Source organism: Hyperolius riggenbachi, chromosome 5 (genome assembly GCF_040937935.1).
Source record: "Hyperolius riggenbachi isolate aHypRig1 chromosome 5, aHypRig1.pri, whole genome shotgun sequence".
NCBI lineage: Eukaryota > Metazoa > Chordata > Amphibia > Anura > Hyperoliidae > Hyperolius > Hyperolius riggenbachi.
Window position 1 is genome coordinate 285,494,712 of NC_090650.1, and position 18,725 is coordinate 285,513,436.

At 42.5% G+C, this 18,725-nt stretch overlaps 1 protein-coding gene across 3 annotated transcripts in view; it reads right to left on the reverse strand.

The window, feature by feature from the left end:
* Positions 1-18,725, reverse strand: part of ATP9B (ATPase phospholipid transporting 9B (putative)) — a 409,962-nt gene that overhangs the window by 194,056 nt on the left and 197,181 nt on the right. For all 3 annotated transcript variants that reach the window (XM_068237042.1, XM_068237043.1, XM_068237044.1), the window contains exon 11: positions 925-1,001. In XM_068237042.1, coding sequence (XP_068093143.1) covers positions 925-1,001 — 77 coding nt within the window. The remainder of the gene's footprint in view (positions 1-924; positions 1,002-18,725) is intronic.

An 18,725-nucleotide genomic window follows, 5' to 3' on the forward strand; every position in this document is an offset into this window, starting at 1 on the left:
GATTAGCACTGCCTAACATTATGATCAACATCACCAAAAAACAACATTGTGGTTCTGTATGTAGATCATTCTATTGATCATGATGTTGATCATGGTGCTGATGGAAAAGACAATTTTTGCCCTATTAGACGTTTTTGTCTAATCCACCGTCTAATTGGGCAAAAAAAAATGTATAGCTTATAGGCATCTTTCTAAATCTGTCACACACAGGACTACAGATAGTAGCGGATAGACATCACTATATTTAGCTAAGAATGATCATATCAGGAATTGATGTGATGACCTGACCCATTCCCAGGGTTGCCATCAGAAATTACTAAGCCCCATACTGGGAAAACCTGCCGTGCCCCCCCTTATTCCCTCTGCCCACACAAAATTAGCCAGTTTAGCCTCCAAAATTAGCCAGCGTTTCCACCTAAAATGAACCTACTTTTCCCCTGCATGATTAGCAAGTGCTTTCCCCATAAAATTAGCCAACTCTTCCCCCAAATAATTTGCCAGCATTTCCCCCTCAAAATGAGGACCCGTCTACAGCCCACCTATACTATTGCTTTGGTTAGCAATGTAGAGGGCTGCACAGCTGCTCCATTGCTAGCCGCCACATTGCCGATCCCATCGCACTGCCCAATGCATTTACACGCATGCAGTCATGTGTCGCTGCGCAGCGCATAACTGTGTGGACGTCGGACAGTGCCACGTGTCTTTGATTGTTCACTATGTCTTTCATTGTTCACTATGCATTGTCTTTGTTCCCCACAAAATTGTCAGCGCTCCCTACCACCTCCCATCTATTTTCCAATGCTAGAACTCATTTATTTGCATCTCACTGGCCATCCCTAGTTAGCTTCACCTTCAGCAGTCTGAAATATGCCAAGATGGTAGATATTATTGAAGATAAAAACAGAATAGTACAAAATTCCTTACCTTGTTTTTTGGATTTGATGTATTCATCACACATCTAGTTTCTTTTCCAGTATAAATGACAACACCAATTACAGTACCTAAAAATGACCATAAACAAATGAGGTGAATAGAATAGGAAGCTACAGTCATGTTAATTTAAGAGGACCACATATTCTACACCATAATAAATAAGTCTCATGACTTTTTACACAAGAAATTGATGATAATATACTGGCACAAAGTACGTTTGTGAAATTTACATATCAAAATCAAGGTTGTTATTTTTAGGATTAGTATAAGATCCTAAAACAGACAAAAAAAAACCCCTCTTACTAAAAAGCAACACGGAATAACATTTTACCTTCTTAAAACAGAAGGTATTTGCAAAAATTCAGCTTCAAGTGAGAAACTGTGGCTTCCCATGATGCACCACAACCAAATATGCAAATAATCTATTTATACACCCAAAAGATAGGCGCACATCCAGAACCACTGGTGTATATAGTGAGCTTATAGCTTATACATTTCACAGAGCCGCATCAATCAAACATGCAAGTAGCCTATATCTGGCTTTCTGGTCCTCATCTGTGCATAGCATGGATTGATGGTCTATTTTACCCCTTATACTTTCCTAGTGGTTCTGGGTCACCATGAGCTATGTGGGTATTCTGTAGTCTTGGTCCAAGCCCTATCCCACAGAGCCATATTAATCCATTCCATGTGCTGATGAAGACTACTGAAAAAGGCTGTATATATGTTGGATTGATGTGACTCAGTAAATTTTATAAGCTATAGGATTGCTATAAACCAGCAGCTCTGGGTGTGTGCCTGGCTTTCAGGGGCATAAAGAAATGATTTGCATATTTGGTAGTGATGCATCATTGAATATCACAGTTGCTCACTTCCAGCTGAATTTTAGCAAATACAGTATTTTCCGGCGTATAAGACGTACTTTTTCTCCCCCCAAAATGGGGAGAAAAAGCCCCTGCGTCTTATATGGCAAAGGCAGGGAATCCCCAGCTTACGAACGCCCGCCGATACGTCAGGGATTCCCTGCCTGTGAGTCTCCTCCCCCCACGTGCCTCCGCTCCCTCCCCCTTGTGTCTCCTGGCCCCCGTGTGTAACGGCAGCTTACCTAGTCTACGCGCCCGCGGAGATTTCAGACCTCAGTGCAACTTCCTCTAGTGAATGACTTGTACTGATTGCATCATCAGTACAAGCAGCTCACTAGATGCAGAAGTGCAGAGGAGACAGAGGTTTGCCTCATGGGCACATGGACTAAGTACGAGGGCGGTCCCAGAAGTACCCGACCCAACCAACACAAAAAATTGGGGAAAAAATATATTTTTCAACATAATCTCCTTTCAGCTCTATACACTTTTCCCAGCAATGTTCAATAAGTTTGATACCATTTTTATAATAAGAACTGTCTTGCTAGCCATTACCTGCCACCATCACTTCTTTATTGTTGGAAAATCTTTGACCACTGGGCCATTTTTTCAAGTTTGGGAACAGAAAATAATCCGAGGGGGCTAAATCTGGCGAATAGGGTACATGAGGTAGCAATTCAAACTTTAATTCATTAATTTTGGCCATTGCAATTACGGATTTGTGAGCTGGTGGATTGGCTTGATGAAACAACACTTTCTGCGTAGCCAAATACGGCCGTTTATGCTTGATTTCTTTGCTCAAACATTGCAATAAGTTCACATAATACTCGCCGTTGATAGTTTTTCCTTTTTCAAGATAGTCAATGAAAATTATCCCATGCGCATCCCAAAAAAACGACGCCATGACCTTGCCTGCAGTTTAAACGGTCTTTGCCTTCTTTGGAGCCGGTTCTCCCTTTTCAGTCCATTGTTTTGATTGTTCTTTTGTCTCGGGTGTGAAGCGATGGACCCATGTTTCATCCATGGTTATGAAACGGTGCAAAAATTCTGCTTTGTTGCTGTGAAACTTCACTAAACACTCAATTGAAACATCTTCACGACACTGTTTTGGTTGAGTGTGAGCAAAAGAAAAAAAACCATCTTGCACACAGCCTTCTCATGTCCAAATTTTCAGATAATATGCGATGTACCGCACTTTTTGAAATGCCTACTATGTCTGCTAGCTTGCACACTTTTACTCAACGATCATCCAGTACCACTTTATGGATTTTCTTCACCATTTCTGGAGTTGTCACCTCATTTGGTTGACCACTGCGATGCTCGTCTTGGCAGCTTGTATGGCCTCGTTTAAACTCTGCTACCCAATATTTTACTGTTGTAAACGAACGAGCAGACTTACCCAGAGTAGAATCCAGTTCAGCTTTTATATTGGTTGGGCTGAGACCTTTCAAATAAAAGTATTGTATCCCATAACGATGACCAATTTTCTCCATTTTCAGAAATTCACTGAACACGTTCACTGTTGATGACTGCCAAACAAATACTAAATAACGTGGAGTCTTTAAACTTGAAACATATGCTTTATAGATTGTCTACTTTCTAATACAGTGGTATTTTTCAAACAACTACTGCCATCTCCTGGTCAGACTGGGTAGTGAGGAGGTTCATGACGCTCTACCCCTACTTCTGGAACCGCCCTTGTATAATGTGAAAATACCTACCCAAGAGTGACTCAAGAAAGAAAAGCCAGTAAACCTACTCCGGTGTTATTGGTTTGCAAGTGTCACTGATGTGGAGCAAATGTTACCGCATTTAATTCTACCACAGGAAAGCTAAAGTGCAAAACAATATATTCAATAGTGTCCATGGAAGTTGGTGTCAGAACACACACTCCATTGCAGCTTGTTGTGTATGCTCTATCTAGCTGCAGACCAGTTAGACAGCCCATGCTGTCCAATGCCAAAAGGGCCTACAACGGGCACATGAGAACTAGACCAGGAAGCAATGGAAGAAAATTGCTTGGTCTGATGAATAAGGTTTTCGTTAGCTTCCAATTTCCTCACATTCCTCACATATCCATATGTGTTGCATATCAATATAAGTGAAGTGTAGGATGTGCTGGCAAAACAAGTCTGATACCACAGGACACCTCCAGAGGCCTTGTGGATGCCTTGTTGGATCAGAATTGTTGTGGAGGCACAAGGTGGACACATACAATAGTAGTCAAGTCATTTTAATGTTTTTTATTAATCTGTGTATGTACCGGTATATTTGCATAGCAAAAAAATGGTGTATTGAAAGCTCACAGTTGAGTCCTAATCAATGCATAAAAAATTGCATTTGCTCTACAAAACAAAGCCATTGCCACTTGCTACATTCTCCTCCAAATAAAAGTCTTCCCAATCATTTCTTTACAATGAAGCCACTGATCAATATCCCCATCTTAATTTCCCAATGCATTATGTCTGCCTCTTTCAAGAGATGAATGTGCTATTAATATTGGATGAACATGATGGCAGAGAAGGAACACTTATAAACTTTCATGTATTCTAAATACTCCCAGAGTCACCCAGACAAGAGAAAGAATTAACAATAATTAATCATTTTCTGTACTGCTGTCTGAGACGTGAAGGGGAACTCAAATTAGCAATGTATTATTACCATTAATAAGTGAAGATATTCATAAAACAGACAAGATAGCATGTAGATTTACAACAAACATTAGGTGCATACATACAAGGGGCTTCGGTAACCATTTATAGAAGAGAATTAAAGCTGCAAAATGTAATGTCACATTTGTTATACAAAAACCGGTGAGATGGAGCAGATGCAGGGAATGTTTTTTTTTAATTGAAAGCAACAGGTTAATGTGTTGATGTGAGGTTTGAATGAGATCAAAAGCTGCCCTAAGCAATGCGCTCGAGGACCTGGAGTTATTGGGGTGATATCATTATGAACTGTTATCTCACGGAAGGGCAATAATTTAGAAAGCTGAGAAATGACAATTTTCATGTTGTGCATATTGAATCAAAGAAAATAAGAGGACAGGAATTAGGAGACACAGTTTAAACAGCCAGAAAACATAGCAGTAAAATCAGGAGCAGAGAGCTGGATGTTAAGGTTATCTGCATAAAAAGGAATATTGGATACTGAAAACCAAATGAGCTAATAAACTGGTCAAGGACGATGGTGCAGAGAGAGAAAAAAAAGAGGTTCAAGGACAGAGACTTGTGTGGGTTGAGAAAGGTAAGTGAAACAGGAGCCAGTAAGTAGAGATGATCAATGAGATGTAAATAATTTTGAGTTGATGCAGGATTATGCAAATTTTGAATGCAAATGTATGCAGCTTGAAAACGGCCCAAATGGATAGAATTTTACCTCAGCAGGATTTGATTGGTTCATTTTCAAGCTGCATAAATTTGCATACAAAATTTACATAATGCTGCATCAACTCAAAATTATTTGCATCCCATTAACCATCCCTACCAGTAAGTGGTAAGCATCTGGAGCCAAAGTGGGGCACCATCACACAAATCAACAGGAGGGCGCTGGCACCTAATTTACCTGATTTGCTATCCCCTGCCTATAGCACAGCAATCACATAAGATACTTACAAAAGGTAAATTATTCCTTCATAAAAGTGAAGGAAATGTGGCTTAAAAAATGCTTCCTTGGTTACAAGGTTAATTTACATCATCCCAAAACTAAAGCAGTTGCAGTTGTCAAGCAAAAGCACTTGTACAAACTCATATCTTCTCAAGCATCCAACCCATTCTGCCTCTTTGCTAATTATGACTCATTGTTATTCCTACAACCCCATCGCCGTCTACCATCTTCTCTGCACAAGACATATCCACATTAGAAATAAATGAAAAAATAAAAACTCAAGCAAGATGATACCTTAGCTAACCTTAGTACTCCCACATAACCCCTGCCCTCCATCATAAATTCTACCTTCATGTTTTAAAAAATAGGAATTCATGTAAACGTAATTCATCTATTTCCCTTGTGCTAGCACGCATCTTGCATGTCACGAACCACCTCTATTGTGACACCAAAACAGAACTGCATTCAAATTGAATTCATTGGTATCAGAATTGCTGAAGTGAGAGTACAATGGGTATTAGGAAAGTAACAATCTGCAATCAGTAGGTGGTGCTGTGGTGCACTAGACCCAATATGTCCCCACCGATTCCCCCAGATACGATCACATGATGGAGATTAGCGTAGCAATTTTAAAGTATGGAAGTTATTTGATATCAAGATTTAGATTTCAGAATGCATATTGTGGATCATGACGTGTTCTTTCCTGCATGGAGTTAGGCTTTAACACTGCCAAGAAATTAGAGTGACCACCTTGCCTGAAGGAGTGGCTAAAGATGCTGCAGCCAATCTGTAGGGGAGCCACTTCAGTTAAAGATTTCCAAAAACCTCAGCCTTATACTGTACACTGGCTGGACCAGTCTGGAAGACCACCTAGCCAATTATAATTAAAAACACATATTAACCCTTAGCAGACACAGAACCAGCAAATGTGCTCTTCATTCTTCCAGTGTCAACTTCAGTGGGGCTAGGAACTGTTTACTTCATGTGTTCCAGACCATCCCCCACCACTGTTCATAAGAATCAATTCCCAGCTGCGTCCTCAGCAGCTTACTGACAACAGTAATTAACACAATTATGAGCAAAAGATGTCTACCAGATCCACTGTGAAAGGGCTTGGAAAACCTATACAGCATACCAGACACCAAAAACCTATACAAAGCTTAAATATGTCTACTTTCACTTTATGGGACTGTGCACATTACTCATGTCTATTAAAATTAAAAATAGACTAAAATTGTAACTATTAATAACTCAAATATAATTTAAATATAAGAAATCATTTCAAAACAACGTACAGAAAAAAACATTTTTACATCAAAGTCTTGCCTCACATAATAAGCAGAAAGCATATGCCCTGTAAAACATGTAATCTGTACATAACCTTTACATAGGACGAGAGGAAAGTGCATTAAAAGGGTCTCTGAGGTAATATCCAGAATTATACAAATATATTAACTTACTTTGATGTGTTATAAACACACTGCTGTAAGGGAAAAATGTCATATGAGGGTCAAGGTCGGGCCATGAAGAAATGCTATGGGAATTATGTGGGAAATACCTCAGAAATCTTCAGCTCTGATTGCTGCTGCCCTGACAATTTTAGACGTGAAAGACCACAAATCGATAGTGCAAAGGATCAGTAACAGCAGTTTAATGTAAGGGCATAAGGGAGTCAATGCACAGAAGATAAGGTGCAATGAATCCAGGCAGTAAGTGTCCATTAGAACCGATACCTCTTACAACATTTGAAAGTGCTTTATTAAAAATCCCAAAGTATTTGATCATACGAGGTTTCACGAAACTTACAAAGAATGCAGATTTACCTCAGATTCTCCAGGGAAGAGCTGCATGAAAGTTATCACATGCAACAAGAATCAGCGCTGTTTAATGATTCATTCAATGATCAGTGATGAGTAATGATTCACTTATTTATCTATGCTTGTATGTTATAAGAGAAAACTAAAAAATGCTAACTGGATTTGTGAATTAACAGAAAATAACTAATATAATAATGGATCTCATAGTAAAGGCTGAGCTAAAGAAAACACCACTATGTAAACAACTTATGATGCAAGAAAGAGGAATACATAAAATAAAAGAAATTAAACTGCAGTAAAGGAAAATCCAGCAGCAACACTAAGTAGTTCTAACACTATCCACGGGCATATTTATCACGTATGTCGGCCACAAACTGCACTTTACCCATGTTGGAGACAAGGCAGTGAAGAGGGAAGCAATGTTTACTATTATGATAGACAAATAGATATATACCATATTTACTGCCATATAAGATTGTTCTCCCCCAAGTGGTGTCCTCCTGTGTCACTTATGTGTCCCCCATGTGTCCCTTATGTGTTTCCCATGTGTCCCTTATGTGTCCTCCATGTGCTCTTATGTGTCCCCCATGTGTCCTCTGGTGTCCCTTATGAGTCCTCCGGTGTCCCTTTGTGTCCTACTGTGTCCCGTATGTGTCGTCCAGGCAGTACCTCCCAGGTCGCGGCTTAGCTTCTGATTGGAGGAAGCTCACGGAGGCGGGCAGTGGCGGGGACAAAGGCGGGGGAGTATGACTGATAGACTGCAGGTAAATACAAGGCTAGCGACAAGCAGATTGTCGCTAGCCTGGCGCTTTTTAAAGGGGAGCACAGCAGACCCCGGGGGGGGGACTAGAGGTGGCAATAGCGAAACACAGAGGCATGTCCTTGTGCAAATGACATGCGTCTGAGTTCTCTTAAGATTTAAAATACCCGCCTCAGGTTCTCTTTAAGTAAATAAACAAAGGGGAATAACGTGTCTTTCAGGAGAATGGACTATGGAGGTGACAGCATGGAGGAGACTCACCAGCCCCCTCACACACGGGCACGGTACACTGGCTCAGAGTGCCCCTGCCAGCCTGCGCTGCAGACACAGCCCTTCAGGCGCACACAGCCTTGTCTCCCAGAGCTATTCAGGCAGCACAAAGCTGCATGGCTGCAGCAGAGGAGGAACACCAGCACATTACCACATGCAGACTATCGGGAAATTACAGCATGCCACAAAATGTTTGTGAATTGTGAAAAAAAGTGTAAGTTACCGCATGCGGTACTTTCCCAAACGGGGATTTTATATCCAGCAGCCTTAGTAAATGCTGCCCATTGTCACTGCAAAATAAGTACTATGCCCAGTGTAAACACTATCTTTAGAAATGTTGCAATCAAGAAAAAGTAAATGAGCCATACGGCACTCAATAAGTGTAAATGAGAATATGGTAGGTGGTGTCATAAACTGAAGAGTCGGATGAGTTTTCAAGGCTCCACAGCCTTGAGTATTGGTCGAAGAAAGAGAACCAAAAAGTTCCAAACAAGAAGTGAAGAGCGAGCACCATCCATTTGCAGGGGAAACATTTCACATCATCTTGGATGCTTGGTCATGCTGTGGTTAAAAGCGGCGAAGCTTTGCGGCATTAGACAGGGCTAAGCACCGCCCCTTCCGGTTGCTGCATAGCTCTTGTGTGATTTGAGCTAGCGGTTAGATCACTGACACGGGAGGAGAGGGAAAGCTGTGAATGAAATGCCCCTTGATGTGGAGGCTATCATATGTACTGCATGCAAATCTGTGCAAACAGTAACAGAGAGCATATTATGGCATTCTGCATAACATGGCCTGGTAACCTGAATACCTGGGGGCGCTACACAGCACCCAGTAACCCAGTGCGCTTCAGCAATGGGTATACTCTTGAAAAAAAGAATAGTATATAGTGATTTTGAGAAAAAAAAACAGTGTATAATTATCTAAACTCCTGAATTCCAAAAAGGGGAAGAATATATTTAAAAACAGAAAGGAGACTCATGATGGAGACGTAGCTGAATGATGGAACCAGACTGGATAGTGGCACAAAAAGCTTGGGCAGTTCACTTCTTCCTAAACCGGGCTCCCCCCTAAAACCTAAACATTTCCGGACGGGGGGATCGTATTAACCCAGACCCACAAGTCTGCATGGATCCAGCTATAGTTGCCATATATTATCCAACCAAAATTAGACGTTCTGGGACCAACGAGGGAAGCCAAATTAAAGATACTCACCTGGCAATATCATAAGTATATGAACAGCGCCTAAAGGCTGGGTCCAACACACTTTCCCTTATTATAGAAAGGGGTCCGATCCAAGACAGGATTGTACTCACCAAACCAACCACGTGTCTACATGCTGATAACGTTAATAAAGCATCAAGGAAGAAAAAGATGTGGACATAACAAAAAATTAAACAAAACGTAAAAGGGGCTGTAATAAACAAATATACATTATATATAGTAATAGATAAATCCCATCTAACTAGAATTTCTATTCATTGAGGACCCGGAATACACTATAATTCGGATTTGTCATTGAAGTGTACTTGAAGGGGAAAAAAAGTGTCCCTGGGGGTACTTACCTCAGGAGGGGGGAAGCATCTGAATCTTAAAGAGGCTTCACCCATTCTTCCAAGCAGAGGGGATCGAGCGCTGGCACCCCAGAAAGTCCGCTTTTCAGCGCAGTAACGCAGACACTTGATAGGCAGCCTATTGGGCCAATCAAAGTGCGGGGATCACATCCTTCAAATCCACAGGACCCGATGGGGCTGAGGGTGGGCTTATAAGAGTGGCCGGTACTTTACAGGGAGCGTTCGTAAAAGTTAGCAGCACAAGCTACTCAGCACTCCTGCTCGTAGCGTGCGGGGGTGGGCTAGGGATTTTTTTACTTGAGCTGCTCAAACTGAGCAGCGCAGCTTAGTGCATCAAGACCACATCTCCACTGCTGTAGTCCAGTGGTGGCACGGTTTAAAGGGACTCCGAGCAGTGCAGAAACTATGGAAAGATGCATATCATTTTAAAGCTCTCTTTCTCCTCTTTCCGATGATATATAAAGCACCACCCTACGCCTTTTAGTTTTCGCTATTTTCGCGATTGAAATTGCCGCGGCCGCAATTTCAATCACGAAAATATCATTTTAAAGCTCTATTTCTCCTCTTTCTGGCGACACCTAAATCGTCGCTCTACGCCTTTTAGTTTTCTTTATTTTCGCGATTGAAATTGCGGCCGCGGCAATTTCAATATCGAAAATAGCGAAAACTAAAAGGTGTAGGGTGGCGGTTTATATATCATCGGAAAGAGGAGAAAGAGAGCTTTAAAATGATATGCATCTTTCCATAGTTTCTGCACTGCTCGGAGTCCCTTTAAACCCCTGCATCCTTAGATTTGCACTGCACTTGCAGATATAAATCTTGGATGCAGCTGCTAATTTGTGATAACCCATTCCCTGAATCTCTATGCACTGTTCTTGAGCTAATCTAAAGGCCATATGCAGTTTGGAGGTCTGTAGCTTCTGATGCTGTACAGTGTTGGCCTCAGTATGCACTGACCCGGCTCTGTGATTTCACTTGGCTTACCACTTTGTGGTTAAAGGACAACTGATGTGAGAGGGGTATGGAGGCTGCCATATTTATTTCCTTTTAAAGGGAGTCTGAAGTTAAAATAAATAAAAAAAACTGACACTCTCCTAAGGAGAGGGAAGGCTCTGGGTCTTATAGAGCCTTCCATTTCTTCCTACGGACCCCATGTTTCACCGCTGGCTCACTCATTAGCAGTCTCCGCCCGATAGGTCAGGGACTGTTCTCTCTCCTGCTGCAGGAAGCTTCGGGAGTCTGAGTGCTCCTGAAGAGGGGCCACTCCCTACTATACATGCGCAAGAATGTGTGCTCATGCATGCACAGTACGTCTGTGGGGAGCACTCGGGCTCCTGATGACAGCCAAAGCCTCCTGCAGCCGAAGAGAGACCAGTCTCTGACCCATCCTAACGGGGGAGCCACCGGTGGAACGTGGGGACCGTAGGAGGAATGAGAAGGCTCATAGGACCCAGAGCCTTCCCTCTCCTTAGGTAAGTATGTTTTTATTTGTTTTTTTTTTATTTCAGACTCACTTTAAACAATACCACTTGCCTGGTAGCCCTACTGATCTATTTGTCTGCAGTAGTCTCTGAATGACATCAGAAACAAGCATGCAGCTAATCTTGTCAGTTCTGACAATGTCAAAAACACCTGATCTGCATATGCTTGTTCAGGGTCTGTGGCTAAAAGTATTAAAGGCAGAGGATTACCCGGACAGCCAGGCAACTGGTATCGTTTGAAAGGAAATAAATATGGCTGCCTCCATATCCCTCTTGCTTCAGTGGTCCTTCAAGTTTCTGTTGTTTCCGATTACTTCCACTTAGTTAGAATACTACTAACAGTGGATTGTGGATTATTTAGTAGTAAGGAAATTTCACAAATTAATTTATTGGAAAGGTGGCATCCTATCACAGTACCATGCTGGGATTCACTGAGCTCCTTAAAGTGACCCATCCTTTCATAATGGTTTTGTTAGAGTCCAGGAAACTGTTGACCTTACCACTGAGATAGAACTACCCCAGCGCAGAGTCTAAGTGACCACGGGTCTTCACCAACACTCCCCTAAAGGGAGTGCCGGAACACCCCCCTAATGGGGATGCCGCGCTTCGCTGCCTAGTGCCCACCAGGTTGCGCTGGAAATAGCTCCACAGTGACTCGGAGAACAGGTGAATACTGATGGGTGTAGGACTGATGATAATAGGCGTAGTCCACAAAGCAAGACCGGAGGTCAGGGCAGGCGGACATCAAGGATGGTCGGGGTCACAAGCTGAGGTCAGGGCAGGCGGCAATCCAGGTTATCGAGGTCACAAGCCAAGGGTCAGGGCGGGCAGAGATCAAGCGGAGTCAAGGTCACAAGCCGGGTCACAACAGGAAATCAGGTAATCAATAGGTACTGCACAGGAACACTAAGCCAAACTGCCAGAACAAGCAGCACTGCAGTGAAGGGCAGTGCTGCTTAAATACTTGTGGCCATTTGAATTCTGGCGCCAGAATTAACGCCTGCGTGTGCGCAGCGGCGTGCGCGCGCACAACTCCGTGTATGCGCGCGCAGCGCCCCGCGCCATCTTGGATTTGAGAGGAACTACCAGGCCCAGCGTTCCTCCGCGCGTACGCGTGAAGCCCCCTGCTCAGGCTGAGAGTCCTTGACCTGGTGAGTATGACAGGTTTGTAGAAGTGTGCCTGCCTAGGTGTTTGTTTTTATACTTTGCATGGTACAGTCTCACTTGCATTTGTGGATGCTGTGATGAAATGTGTTCACAGACAGTGATGGCATAGTGGAGGGCATTCTTCCCTTGAGTCCCCAGCTAAAATCTGGGGAAAGAAAGTATCCCTGAAGTTTGCAAATTTTGCCCAAACATACATATAAGTTAAATGTGTCCCCATAAAATTTACTTGGCATACAATAGGGACAATAGGCTATGGTAAGATTGTGAACTCTTCTGACATGACTATGTTCTCTGTGAAGCACTGCATAAGATGTCAGCATTAGATAAATACAAAATAATAACTGTGGTTTTCAGATGTATTCTAGAGCCCATGAATTAATCTGCATGACTGAATAGTGTCCCTTAGAGTGGAGTACAGTATTCTCTTTTAAAGAGTACCTACATTGCACATTACAGTTTGCTTTAAACCTAGTAAGTTGCCAAGATATATAAAATCACACATAATAAAGTTACATATGGTCTTGAAAACCCCACCCCCAGTGTGAAATTGGGCCAGGGTGATTTTTCTCTCTCTCCAAACCATAGGTGAAAAGTATGCTTGGGGATTAATGTCATAACTCCACCCCTCATCAGAATCAATTTATTTTCGCCAAGTAAGTTTGCACCTACAAGGAATTTGTCTTGGCAGTTGCTTAACAAACACAAACAAAAACAATACAAGGACAGACAGTGTGAATATTACAAGTTAAGGACATTATAAGTATAGTGGCAGTAAGCAATGTGAGAATTGTTCATGTTTAGTTCTGTGCTGATTACTTTCAGTCCTAGCAGCTCTAACGTGGTTCAGCATTAAGTATGGCTACCGCTTGAGGAAAAAAACTGTTCCTGTGTCTAGAGGTTTTGGTAGCGATTGACCGGAATCTTACTCCTGAAGGCATGCGCTGGAAGATGGAGTGAGCTGGGTGAGAGGGGTCAGAGGCAATTTTGGATGCTCTCTTTCTGCACCTGCTAGTGTAAAGATCCTGCAGGGAAGGTAAGCTACAGCCAATTATCCTTTCCGCTGATCGGATGATGCGCTGCAGCCTCCCCTTTTCTAATGCTGAGCAGGGGCTGAACCATACAGTCATGGATGATGTTATGGTGGATTCGATGATTGCAGTGTAGAACTGCACCTTTAGATTTTGAGGTAGGACAAACTTTTTCAGCTGCCGCAGATGGTACATTCTCTGTTGTGCTTTCTTGACAATAGTGGCGGTGTTGTTGTCCCATTTTAAGTCGTTTGAGATCGTGGACCCAAGAAACTTGAATGACTCTACTTGGGTTATTGTGGATCCATTTATGATTAAGGGGAGGTGCTGGGGGGGAGATCTCCTAAAGTCTATTATCATCTCCATGGTTTTGAGAGCATTTAGTTCCAAGTTGTTGCTGCTGCACCAGGAGGAAAGCTGTCCCACCACATGCCTGTATGCAGACTCATCCCCGTTTTGAATGAGACCAACAACTGTTGTGTCGTCTGCAAACTTCAGAACCTTAACAGATGGATCTGTGGAGATGCATGTCCATGTGATCTAATCCAGGCGGGCAGACAGACATCTGATTAAAGGTGGCCACACACGATACAATAAAATGATCTGATTTTACAGTAATTCTATAAAAACGATCGTATCTCTTGAAAAATAGAAAGCTTTTTTTTCATGCGACTGAAAAATCCAATCGTATTTCCCATTTTTTTCGATTTAAATCGATCCGGAATGCCAGATATTTCTTTTCAATTTCAACTAAAAATTGTATGGTGTGTGTTGGATTGTTAAAGCGGAACTGAAGAGAGAGGTATATGGAGGCTGTCATGTTTATTTCCTTTTCAATACCAGTTGCCTGGCAGCCCTGCTGTTCTATTTCTCTGCAGTAGTATCTGATTAAAACCAGAAACAAGCATGCAGCTAGTCTTGTCAGATCAGACTTATAAGTCTGAACCGCTGAAACACCTGATCTGCTGCATGCTTGTTCAGGGGCTATGGCTAATAGTATTAGAGGCAGAAGATCAGCAGGGCTGCCAGGCAACTGGTATTGTCTAAAAGGAAATAAACATGACAGCCTCCATATACCTCTCTCTTCAGTTCCCCTTTAATTTATTAATATACACACCCTAGCAATTTTCTCTGAGTTTCCAATCATTTTTATCATAATTGAGGAAAAAATTGAACATACGTGTGTGTTACATTGGTCATATTTTTGAAATGTTACAATCAGTCAGAAAAATTGATTGCAATTCTTAAATTGAACAGATATTTAAAAAATTGTATGGTGTGTGGCCACCTTAAGAATTATAGCAAATAGACAGGATAGGACCGCTGCAGCAGTTCTCCTGTCGCTCCTCTCTCTTACACACTGTGAAAAGAGAAGTAATTTAATCCAGGCAAGCAGAGCGCGAGGGGGGGAGGGAGACAGGGCAGAGAACAAGGATGATGGGGAGGACACAATGCTGAGCGTGTACTTTGGCAAAGCTTCAGCATGAGGAGAAAGAAGGAAGAGCTACTACAGATATAATTGTGAGTCTGTTCTATCCACTAGGATGTACCAGATGAAGACTATTACCATTCAAACCTTTCTTTGGCTGTAGGTTCTCTTTAAACAATACCAGCTGCCTGGCTGTATTGCTGAGCTTTTGGCTTTAGTTGTTCGCAAGTCACATACCTGCAACAGGCATGCAGCTGGGGGAGTCAGACCAGAGTCAAAGCACCTGATCTGCATTTTCATTGTAGGCCAGTGACTGAAAATATTAGAGGCAGAGCAGCAGTACAGACATCATGCAACCGGCAATGTTTATTAGGAAACTTCAGGTTCCCTTTAATGCTGTAGCAACTCCAGAAGGTTTACTACAGAAGTAAATACTGTATAATAATCTAATTAACTGGAGTCTGCTTTTAAACATCCTTAATGTTTTTTTTTTCCTGGTGTTTGTCTTCATGAATACTGACTGACTGCTTCTGGGTATGGTGATAACTACGTTCTTGTATTAATAATTACATATGAAATGCGGCTAAGCACCTGTTTGTACAATCCTACTCCAAAGTTTTGAGACAGGCACAAATACTGTTTTTTACAAAGTTTGCTTCATCAGTTTTTAGATCTTTTGTCAGTTGTTTCTGTAGTATATTTAAGTATCATTACAAGCATTTCATACGTTTCTAAGGGTAAAAACGAACAGATCCAGGAGCACCAATATTGGCTTCAAGCTAAGGTGTGCCTCGGTTACACCCCAGTACCAAGGGGCCACAGCAATGAGTATCCTCAGAAACCGGCACCACACGAAGTATTATAGCTCAATCACTTTATTCTGCCATCCAATCGCAACGACAGACTGCTGTTTCGGCCATAACAAGGCCTTTGTCAAGTTGCAGACAAAATACAATAAAACACAGTGCATATGCCAAATATATAGGAAATAGACACACCCCTCACAATCCCATAACCAATCCCAGCAGCACACAAAAACAGACCTGATGGAGAACATATAAAATGTCTAAAACACCAATCAGAATGCAGGATTTTAAATGGCAGCTCACCTATGGGGGCACAGTGCAAAAACCGCCGCTACCATGGCCGCATCACAGGCTCCAGGACGCTCATGTCCCCGCTGACAACCTCCGTGTATCCCGGAAGTGATGTCATAGTCACATGACCCAAAGCAGGCCAATCACCGCTCCCTGTTGCCAACCAATGCGGCCAGAGCGGTATTACAGCGTAGGGACGGTGGGTGGAGCGGCAGAAGAAACGTAGCCATAGCTACCATAACAAATATAAACAATCAAAACGCCGCTATCATACTCACACCCATCTCCGTATGCTGCATTCGGAATCCCGCCGCACCACCACAGTGTGAGCTGTCAGATATTGTAAGCTGCCAGGAGCACCTATAAAAACAAAGATAAAACATGATAAGAAAAAAGAAAAGAGCATAAAACTTCAAATACATAGACATGAACAGGCTTATTAAATGACACCACCTAAATACAAAAGCATAGATCATATTCTCTGTTTAAACCTGCCCTCCCCATGGCATCCAGTCTCCTGATCCATCCAGCCTCCCTGCGTAAGAGCTCCTTGACACGATCTCCTCCCCTCCATGTATTGGGAACCCCATCTATTGCCATCACTTTTAACTGAGCAACACTATGGCCACACATAGTAAAATGTTCAGATACTGCCTGCCCAACCGTATGATTTCTTATTGCAGATTTAAGTGCAGAAATACGAAGTTTTAAATTCTGTGTGGTCATGCCCACATATATATAGCTGCAGGGGCATTTAATGAGGTATACAACGTGAGTTGAATCACATGTATATCTTTCTTTAATGAAATAAGTGGTACCCATGGTAGGATGTTGGAACCTATTACCCCGCATGATGTTACCACACATGTGGCATGACATGCAGGGAAACATGCCAGATTTGGCCGACGGGGCGCAAGCACCCGATGTGCTCTTAACCCGCAATTTGTCTCTAACCGTTGGAGCCCGCCGGAATGACATTATAGGTGGATAGCGGAACTCCGGAACCCGAGGCAAACCATCTCTCAAAATGTACCAGTGTCTGCGCAGGCTCCTTGCCAACACATCACTACATACATTGTATGTCGATACAAACGGAATGCGGCCAAAAGGTCTCGGTTTCGATCTGTGCACTGTCGTACAGGTATTCAAACATCCAACCGGGTATCCTCGTGACTTGAATTTTTTGGCCAATTCTGATTTACGTTCTTCACAAATCCCAGGTTCACTCACTATCTTCTCTACCCTGGTAAATTGACTTCGTGGAATGCTGGTCTTAGTACCATCAGGGTGAAAACTAAGATAATGCAACGTGGAATTTCTATCTGTATTCTTTACATACAGATCCGTCGAGATTGCATTATCTTTCCGACAGACTAGTACATCAAGAAAGGGTATGCGTTCATGGTCCCAATTTACAGTAAGCTTGATCGGTGGGCATTGATGGTGAACTTGTTGGACGAAATCGTCCAAAGTGGAACGTGGCCCCCTCCAAATGCAAAACACATCATCTATGTACCTCCACCAGCACACTGAGTGCCGGCGGAACAAGGGATTAAGGTACACAAAGGTCTCTTCAAATAACCCCATAAACAGGTTTGCATAGGAGGGGGCCACGTTCGAACCCATCGCTGTGCCACGCTTTTGACCATAGAAACGCCCCTTGTATTCAAAATAATTATGTTTCAAAACTATTTCCAACAATGTGGTCAAAAATTTCCGTTGGTCATTAGTGCAATCGGAACAAGTCATCAGGTACCAATCAATAGCCTCCACACCTCCATCATGAGGGATGGAGGTGTAGAGGCTCTCCACATCTAGGGTAGCAAAAGACATCTCATCATCAAGAATTGGTATTGTTCGTAATTTAGTCAAAAACATCCCCGTGTCCTTCAAATATGAATCAACAGACTGTACTATTGGTTGTAATAATTTGTCTAAATATCTGGCCAGGGGAACAAACACAGAACCCACACCAGCCACAATAGGCCGCCCCGGAGGGCTTATTAACGTCTTATGAATTTTTGGCAAAATGTATAAATGTGGCGTGGTGGGGTTCTGTTGTTTCAAAAAATTGCACAACTCCTCATCAATTATTCCCTTAGCAATTGCTGACTGTAGGATCCCACAAATAAGTTGTTGTATCTGTGGCAAAGGATCGGATTCCAACAAAGTATAAACTTCACTATCTGCCAATTGTCTCTCTATCTCACCCTCATACTGTGACCGATCTAATACTACAATGGCCCCACCCTTATCCGCTGGAACAACAATGATGTTATTATTGTCTTGTAGATATAAGGGGCGTTTCTATGGTCAAAAGCGTGGCACAGCGATGGGTTCGAACGTGGCCCCCTCCTATGCAAACCTGTTTATGGGGTTATTTGAAGAGACCTTTGTGTACCTTAATCCCTTGTTCCGCCGGCACGCAGTGTGCTGGTGGAGGTACATAGATGATGTGTTTTGCATTTGGAGGGGGCCACGTTCCACTTTGGACGATTTCGTCCAACAAGTTCACCATCAATGCCCACCGATCAAGCTTACTGTAAATTGGGACCATGAACGCATACCCTTTCTTGATGTACTAGTCTGTCGGAAAGATAATGCAATCTCGACGGATCTGTATGTAAAGAATACAGATAGAAATTCCACGTTGCATTATCTTAGTTTTCACCCTGATGGTACTAAGACCAGCATTCCACGAAGTCA